We start from the raw sequence: 9,513 nt of genomic DNA on the forward strand, positions 1-9,513 counted from the left end.
CCCAGGAGAGGGGATCTTTTTAAAATAGCCTATGTGATCAACGGTTATTCTTATTGTGTTCATGCAAACAATCAAGCCAAATGAACTAAAAACTTTGGAGTAATTAAGTCTACTGTATTAACTAGACTTAATACAGTAAATAAATTGGTTTTAAGTTGGCTCTTTAATAAAAATGAGGGTGATTTTAAAGAGAAAAATTGTGTTTCAATAGGAAATTATTAGAACTGAAATGTTTTTTTCTTTTATCAGACTATTGCCGTAATTCTTGCTATTCTAACTTTTGCCCAGTAATATTAATTTTTATAACACAGTTTGACTCCACCAGCTGACAAGCCCTACTCACACTCAGGGAATACCACCTCTAGAAACCCTGCCACCTCCTTCCGTGCCCAGGCCTCATCATCCCTCTGACAGAGAGCAAGCAGCTCTTGGCTCTGAAGGAAAAACTTCGCCCCTCCTCCGCAGGAAGCAGTACAGAAGAGACCCTGCGCCCCTTTTCTCTGGAAGAATTCGGAGCCAAGATCCTTGAGGGCATGTGGTAGGCAGTTAGACAGACCTGAGCAGAGCCAAGGACGATGGGCCAACTGGAGGAGAAATGGACGACACCCTGAAGCGTGCTTCTCACCACTCCAACTGCTCTGAAGCTGGCAGTGGAGGAACCTATATAGATCTGACCTTTACATCTTGCTGAGGAGCTGGGACACCTACTGATAATATATAAACTATTCCATTCATTTTGGGGAGAAAGTCACAGATGGGGACCTTTATATGTTGGGACCCACTGTCTGGGAAAAGGATGCAGGGATGTTTCCTCTAAGTTACTGCAGTCGTTCCCTGTGGTGAATGTCTGACTTTTACCAGGTGTTCTAGTTATTGTCCTTAAGTATCTAATAACTACAATATGAATTGTTCCGATAACTCCACCCTCCCTCATAGTAATGGACATACTAAGCTGCTGGCTGGTGGTTTCTGATATGTGGGTAACTATTTATCCCTGTTAACAGCACCAGGGGGCCCTGTTCCACAGGATGACTGTCTTTATGCCTCAGAAACATCACAGGGTTTAAATCAAAAGAGACTTTCTCAAGCCCGAGGCACCGGACTGCAATGACCGTCTCCACCTGTGAGCCTGCCGCCTATATTGCTTTGACCATTTTTGTTATGCCAGTAATGGTAGGCTCCCTTAATGCAAAAGTGACCCGGCTGGCTTGTAGCAAGGTAAAAGCCGTAATGCCACCTCCAGGGCTATGCATGGGATAAAGCAAGAGCTCAGCCAGGTCAGGGAGGCAGTTCTAGAGAATCGGGCAGCAATAGATTGTTTGCTGCTGCAGCATATCCATGGTTGTAAGGAATGTAAAGGAATGTGCTGCTTTAATCTTCCTGACAATTCTGTTTATAGAAAACATATCCAAGATCCTTCATTTATTTCGTGTATTCCATCCCTGGGAACTATTTTTAAGGCAGAAGCAGCTCAGTTCCAGCAGGATGAGACGCTTCATCTAAAACTAATCTCATAGATATGAGCTGATAGGAATAGCAGCGGGGAAATGTTAGGGGCAAAAATAGAATATTGGGGACTAGCTATGGTTATGGGAAATATTAATCACGCTCTGTTAACCACGACTGCCTTGTGTTAGTTAAAGGACATTCTGATCTGGCTGGGAGTTGTACGCCCCAGGACCTGGGAGTGAACCCTGGACCTGGGAGTGAACCTTGGGCTGGGAGTCAGCCTCTGAATGTGGTCCATTTTCATTCAAGAACTGCCTGTCACCACGGAAAGGTTAACAACCTTGTTGTGCAAACAATGGAGTCCCACCCCAGCCTCCCGCTTCCCCATGCCTGTATCCCTGCCTCCCCCTGTGTAAGCTGCTGTCCTGCCCTATGTAAGCAGCTGGCTTATGGGGGGCTGCAGAGCAGATTTTTGTGGATGACCTGCTGCTCTTCCATACTGCCAGTAGTATTGGACTCCGGGAACTGCGGGGAAGCGTACGACATTTTCATATGGTTCTACTTTGTTTAATTAGAATTGACTCTGAATGAAGTACCATTTTGCCCTCTGTGAAAGCGCCTTGAACTTTCTCCACTCGGATGGATTTCTCAGTTTCGTTGCCAGGCAACCGTGCTTGATTGCTAGTTCGCCTCTGCACCAAAAAGACTCAACCGCACCACACGCACGTTCGCTTTGCATTTTTTAAGCATAAATAATTCTTCTTCTCTTTAGAAAGCAGTTGGATTTTTTAGTTCCTGGGTTATTGACAGATCTGCCCCATAATCTGTTTATATTTTTGTTGAGAAACAGTTCTGGTTTGCTCACTTTAACTTCTGTATCAAATGAACAGACCATAATTTTTCCATTTGGGGTGATTCCAACTTTTCGCAACCACAAAGCTGCGGTGCACATCTTCGTACACGTCTGAGGCCCACAGCCGGGAGAGGCACTCACGCGTCATGGGAAGAAGCAGCTTCCTGTTTATTAATTTCCAGTTCCCTAACCAGTGGGGAGGGGAGCACTTTTGCGCAGGTTCATTGGCTGTTCAGTTTCCTCTCCTGAGAATGGCTGTTCAACGCCTTTGCCAGCTTATTTCTTGGGCTGTTGGGCTTTATTTAGGGTTGTAGTTCTCTCCATTCTGGATACAAATTATGTTCCTTAAATGCACAATGAAGAACCTTGTTGAGGCTGCGGACTTTTCACTTCGTTTACATTATTGTTTTGGGTTTTGTCTGTTTGTATAAATAGAATATTGACTTTGATGTGATCACGTTTTCTGATCTTTTCCCTTTCACTGTGTGCCTTCTGGCATTTTAAGAAATAATTCCCTACCCTTTTAAAAAAATTTTGTTAATTCTCACTTGAGGATATTTTTTCCATTGACTTTTAGAGACAGGAGGGAAGGAGGGAGAGAGAGAGAGAGAAACACCGATGGGAGAGACACATTGATTCGTGGCCTCCAGCCTGAGCCCCTACTGGGGCCAGAGATGGAACCTGAAGCCCAGGCACGTGCCCTTGCCTGGGAATCGAACCTGAGACCCTTCAGTGCTAGGGCCAACAATCCAACCACCGAGCAACACCGGCCAGAGCTGATTCCCTACTCTTTACATCATACAGTCTCTTACAGTTCCATTTTGCCTATTTACCTCTTTAATCCACCTAGAATTAATTTCCAGTACAAAGTAGGAATCTAATTATATGTTTTTCCAGATGGTTAACCGATGTTCCAGTATCTTTTATTAAGTGACCCATTTTATCCTCACTGATTTATCACAGGGGCTCAGTCATTCACTGCACTTCTACACCCCTACAGGCCAGTTTCTGCTTCTCCACTATTTTCCATTGTCTAACGGTGTTTCTGCACCAATGTGACACTGTTTCAATGACTGTATCTTAAATTATATAAGTCTCCTGCTTATTCAAAACTATCTCAACTACTTTTGGCTCTTGACTCTTCCAAACAAACTTAGGAAGAGAATTTTCAAGTTCTATGAACAATTCGATTGCACTTTCATTGGAACTACACTGAATTTATAGACTGATTGGGGAAAGCAGGCATCTTGGTGGTTTGTGTCTTACCAACCATGAACGTATCTCTTGATTTATTAAAGTGTTCTGTGTCCTTCAGTGATAAACACCTTAAAGCCGAATGGCTCATAATAGCTCTCCACAGATCATGTCTACTGCTCAACTCATTTCTGGACGAGAAAGCACAATCAGAAACCGTGAGAAGGATACATGTCTGCACCACTCCAAACTTGAGCTGCGTGAAGAGGCGCACAAAGAAGTCCACGAAGAGACCCACCTGGGAAGAGCAAAGGAGCGTCAGTCACACAGCTTCCTGGTGGGTTACGGGCACTGCCCTCAAAAGCACAGACTTCCCCCGCTGCGTTCACAGAGCACGCACGCCTGCTGCGCACGCGCACCTGCGCTATCAACCAGCAGTGGGTGATGGGCGTTCGTTAGTGACTCTGGCCCTGCAGAGGCCCCGCTCCAGCCTTGCCCCACTGCCCACTAAAGAACAAAAGAATGGAGTACAGCTATGAGAGGAGCAAAGTAAAACAAAGAGAGAAAATTATGCAGAAAAAGATGTGAGACCAAGGAAGACCACTGTGCCTTTAGCGATGTTTAGCTATATACGCACAGAGCTTAGATTACTTTGAAAAAATCAACAGCAAACTTTTAAGTTGATTTTAGAGAGAGAAACATTGATGTGAGAAATATCAATCAGCTGCCTCCCATATGGGCCCTGACCGGGATTGAACCCACAACCTGGGTATGTGCCCTGACTGGGAATCGAACTCAACATCTTCAGGTGCATGGGATGATACTCCAACCCACTGGGCCAATCTGCTCTGGGCTAGCTTAAATCACTTTGTATGACGACATTCACTTAGCTGTATATGGGTTTTGCAAGTTGGTTATTTCTATTTTACATAAGTCACTACTTTGACTTTTAACTGTCTTATGTAGTCAATGATTACCCTGATCAACCACTCTTCCACTCTCATAAGTCCCTGCTCTGGGCTTAAAGGAGAACTGGAAAGACTTCTCATTTTGTAGATTCAGGATCAAAGGATTCATGCCTTTAACTCGACCTCCCTCAAGCCAATGCTGAGGCTTTTAACATTAAAGCAGTAAGTGGTGAGAGATCAAAGGACAAGAGAGCCAGTAGCAAGAGGAACAGGTAGTACGTTCTAAAGGCAGGTCTGCCTGCCTTTAACATGAGGGTGGGAGGTAAAGCTGTTACTATTGATAAATGGCAGCTCAAAGGAGTTTGATATGAAAGTGGCAGAAAGACTAAACTAGATAGCTAATGACTATGCCTATTACAGGGAAATTTGCACCCAGAACCATATATAGCAAAATTCACACTCTGAAATTTCCACAAAACAATTAAATCCACCCAAGTTGCCCCACACTGGTATCATTCAGAATGTTACCAAAGAGGCCTCTAAGTGCCATTAGTCTTAACTACTAAGATGTTCCCTGACCTCTAATTTACTAGAGTAAAAATTGGACAAGTGCCGTGAAAACAAAAACTGTGGTCGGCCCTTGTGGCTATATTATATTAAAAACGTGTTTACATTTTATGGGTATACCATGTATACTTAATTATGAGACTTGTGGTCAATTCTAGAGAAAGATGATAAACAGGCTGCTGCTTAGGAATGAATATATATATATCCCTTATTATGGACTGACTGTGTTTGCCCCCAACCCCAAATTCATGTTGAAAGCCTAACCCCCAATATGATGGTATTTAGAGGTGGGGGCCTTTAGGAGGTGATAAGGCCTCATGAATAGGATTAGTGCCCTTATAAAGAGACCCCAAGAGGGAAAAGGGACTGGGGGAGTGCAGAATAGGTGAAGGGGATCAACTGTATAGTGAGAGGGTTACTCGACTTACAGTAATAAACACCATGTAGTATACACAAATATGCTATATAATAAAAGCCTAATATGCTAAGTGTCTGGTTGTCCAATTGGAACCCGAGTGCATGAATTTTGTGCACCGGGCACTGCCCTCAAAGGCACAGACTTTTGAACTACTAGTTGAACTATAATGTAATATACTTAAAATATGCATTATCTTATATACCAAGTTTATCATGATTAAAGAGAGACCCCAGCCAGAGCTCTCTTGCTCCCTTCTGCCATGTGAGGACAGGGCAAAGATGGTCATCTCTGAACTGGAAAACAGGTCCTCAGCAGACACTAATCTGTTGGCCCTTGATCTTGAACTTCTAGCCCCCAGAACTGTGAGAAATAAATGTCTGTTTCAAGCCATCTAGTCTATGGTATTCTTGTGATAGCAGCCCAAATGGACCAAGACAACCCCCTATTTAACACAGCAATGATGGAGAATCAGATTGGACTGGTCTCGTTTGGACTGGCTGTGACCTTTTTCAGCTTTTCTTTGCCAGGTTTTACCATGGTAAGTCAGCAGCTATGGTTCCAGACCTTGTGCTACTATCATCTTTGGCAATGTTTCATAATCTTTTCTTGTCCATGATTCATGTGTGAATGTGCTGACCCCAGAACCCTATGCTTTCAGGTGTAATCCTCTGCCCAAACCAGCCACTCCACCTTCTAGAAAAAACGAGCAATGTGCAGGGAAGAGCCCAGGCCAGCACAAAGCATTCACTGAGATCAGCGGTGTCCTGGTGACTGGCACACTGTGCTGAAGGCAAGGGCGTAAGCTTTAGTTTTGTTCCCATTACTTTGCTTTTTCCCTATAGAGTGACTCAACATCCACTGAGTACTGCCCCCTCCATGTTGTCTACCTGACAGGGCCATAGCTTATCGTAAGAGAACTTGACCCAACCTTTGAGTGCTTTAAAGAACACCGAAGTTGTATGACTTACTTTCGTTTCATAAAGTGCAAGAAAAAGAGAAATATAAAAAAGTGTCAGATTATTAATTAAGAAAAGAAAGAGGAAAAAAGACAAGGCAGTCCCTGTTATGACAAACAACATATTTGTCAGGCTGGAGCTTGACCTCTGACCCGCTCCAGACCTCTGGCCCACTCCCCCTGCCCCCCCATGCCCCGCCTGCTCACCAAACCCGTGCAGACTCCAATGGCAAACATCATCATCCACTTCACCGCCTCATACCTGCGACCTTTCTGTTCACACAGGAAAAAAATGACTCAGTTTCAGGATTATGTTAGCAGCAGGGAAGGAACACAACTTGGCCAACCAGTTTTAGAGTGAATTTCACAAGGACAGCAAAAATGTCAAAGATGATGTCTGATATGGAGGGTGCTTTATAATGCAAGAATGATGGACTCTAAGGGGTTGGGTCAGCGGGTATTTGGGTTGGCAGGAGGAAGTAATCTAAGGGATAAATGCTGTTGCCTCATGAGGGTTAAAAGGACAAGGGGTAAAGGTAAAGGAGCTATCGTAAGACCTCCTCAGTCCCAAGAGATCAATAAGGGACTCACCTTATTATCCATGGTCTCCAAAACTTCCAGGTAAGGGTCATTGATACAGCGATCATAATCCAAACTCTGAAAGAGGGCCAAGAGTAAAAACGTCATACTATGGTACACAATCCCATTTTGAGTAAATAAAATTAAGATTTTTTATGTCAACATACAAAAAGCAAAAGCATCTGGGAAAACTGTTAATAATGGCTATCTCTGAGGTAATAGTTTAGGAGGTGTTCTTCATATCTGGGCATTGTTTGAAATTTTCACAGCAAACACGGTACTTTCTATATCTGCAAAAAGAATTTATTTTTTCTGATTACAAAAAAACACACCACAGAGCCTTACCTGGTTTGGCTCAGTGGATAGAAAGGTCTGGGGTTCGATTCCGGTCACGGGGAGATACCTGGGTTGTGGGCTTGGTAAACAGTAGGGGCGGCAGCAGGCAGCTGATCAATGATTCTCTCTCATCATTGATGTTTTGGTCTCTCTCCCTCTCCCTTCCTCTCTGAAATCGATATATATATAAATAAAAACACAGCGAAAAATTCTGCTGAGAAACCAGACCCATCCATGAGTGATCAAGTATATATTTATATATGTGTATATATATGTTAATCAAGTTAGTGACATCACATTCTAGGAACAAACAAGGGAAAAAAATTAAAATGTTGAAAATATGAATAATCTTCATACCAAATATTTATAGAAATGACTGGTCAGTTAATTACTTGTTTGATGGTTTTGCCTAATAATGCTATGACTCCACAAACAATGAAAAGGTTTTCAGATGCCCAGAAGAGGCAACTCTATAGCAACAGGAAGTAGATCAGTGGTTGCCTAGGGTCAGGGACAACGGGCAGTGACTCTGCTAATGAGTACGGGGTTTCTCTCCAAGGTGACAAAAATGTTCTAAAATTGATTTGGTGAGGGCTGCACAACTCTAAATATATTAAACATACCACTGACTTGTACACATTAAACAGGTAAATTGTATAGCATGTGAATTATATACTAGCCCTAACCCTGAATAAAGCTATTTAAAGGGGCATTTAGAAACAAATGCAATGCCAGAGCATCAATCTTTTCTTTTTTAAAAATATATCAGCTGAGAGCCTAACACTCTGTAAAATATACATCAATGAACTATATATGGTCTGTATTAAAATAAGATATTGTCACTTCTCTCTCTCTCTCTCTCTCTCTCTCTCTCTCTCTCTCTCTTTTTGGTTAATCCTCACCCAAGGATATTTTTTTCCATTGATTTTCAGATAGTGGAAGGGAGGGGGCAGGGGCAGAAAGAAGGAGAAGGGTGGAGGTGAAGAGAGAGAGAGAGAAGAGAAAGAAATGTGAGAGAGCCACATTGATTGGCTGCCTCCTGCACATACCTGACCATGTCCTGGGATCAAACCTGCAACCCAGATTCGTGCCCTTGACGGGAATCAAACCCGAGAGCCTTCCATGCTCCAGCTGACACTCTAACCACTGAACTACACCAGCCAGGGCTGTCACTTCTCTACCATGACTCACTTCCTTTTATTTTTGCTGTATATGTTGCTCTTTGATTTGGGGGAATAACAACTTAAAAATTTTCTACCTTTCTCTCCTTCTCCCTTCCTCTCTGAAAACAATAAAATCAATAAAACTATATTTAAAAACGGCAGGGGGCTTGTTAAACAGCCCCTTCCCCAGAGGGAAGTTACCTCTCACTCACTCCCTTGGTTGGCATCCTAAAGCTCCCCTCTGAGGAGCCCAGGTCGGTCACTGCTTTTGTTACCAAGACAGCAGCTAAGAAGCTCACCTCATAGTCTTTCCTTGGCAGGATCTCATCCTCCTCCTCCTGTGTTTCTCCAAGGATGGTCTAGAAAAACAGATCCACAGAAGGGAGACCCTCTTAGTGGTTAAAAGGAACAGGAGGCAGAAGTGTTTACCGACATCTGTTGCTAGTAGAACCACTGTCATCAATGGGAACAAGATTGCAAAAAAAACACAAAAACAACCCACAAAATCCTTTTGGGATAGGGGGTGATGTGGGTGGGGATCCAGCTGAACTTTTCATCTCAATTGATACATTCTCCAAATAACCACTCTTGTCTTCCGGACACGTCAAAGATGCCCACTGCCAGCTTCGGCGGGGAAAAAATCCAGGTCCGTCTGACAAGGTGCCCAATCTGAAATCCGAAGGGACCTGTCAGCTTTGGGGACACAGCACCTCCAGTTTTCCCAGGATGCCTTGCAGGGGGAAGCTGGCTTGTCAATGATCCCGAAAGGCTTAGGGACGGGGTGAGAAAAGCGCTGGAGAACCTAAGCCAGCGGCATGACAAGCATGAAAGGGCTCATTCCAAAAATGGTCGTTTCACTCAACACTCCTTCCAGATGTAAATTTAAAAAAAGAAATCTATGGGATTGACTGAAGCTGGCCCGGATTCTCTTAGATCCCAGGGAGGAGTTATGAGAATTAGCCTCCGGACTTGGGCACGGGAAGCGGGGCCGATTCTGCAAGAGCCGGGCATGCGGTGCCCGTCCGCACACGCTGCCACCTGCGGGCCCAGCTCGTCCAGCCCCACCTCCAGCGACGCCTCTCCCGTCCCTT

General features: G+C 43.9%; 1 protein-coding gene across 1 annotated transcript in view; it reads right to left on the minus strand.

The window, feature by feature from the left end:
- The window catches only part of CLCN6 (chloride voltage-gated channel 6), a 33,847-nt gene extending 24,990 nt beyond the window's left edge, over window positions 1-8,857 (minus strand). Inside the window, exons 1-5 of the mRNA XM_006766797.2 lie at window positions 8,852-8,857; window positions 8,722-8,781; window positions 6,936-7,001; window positions 6,552-6,617; window positions 3,728-3,794 (exon numbers count right to left, since the gene is read on the minus strand). Coding sequence (XP_006766860.1) covers window positions 3,728-3,794; window positions 6,552-6,617; window positions 6,936-7,001; window positions 8,722-8,781; window positions 8,852-8,857 — 265 coding nt within the window. The remainder of the gene's footprint in view (window positions 1-3,727; window positions 3,795-6,551; window positions 6,618-6,935; window positions 7,002-8,721; window positions 8,782-8,851) is intronic.
- Window positions 8,858-9,513: the final 656 nt, after the last annotated feature.

The sequence above is a fragment of the Myotis davidii genome, unplaced genomic scaffold (genome assembly GCF_000327345.1).
Source record: "Myotis davidii unplaced genomic scaffold, ASM32734v1 scaffold299, whole genome shotgun sequence".
NCBI lineage: Eukaryota > Metazoa > Chordata > Mammalia > Chiroptera > Vespertilionidae > Myotis > Myotis davidii.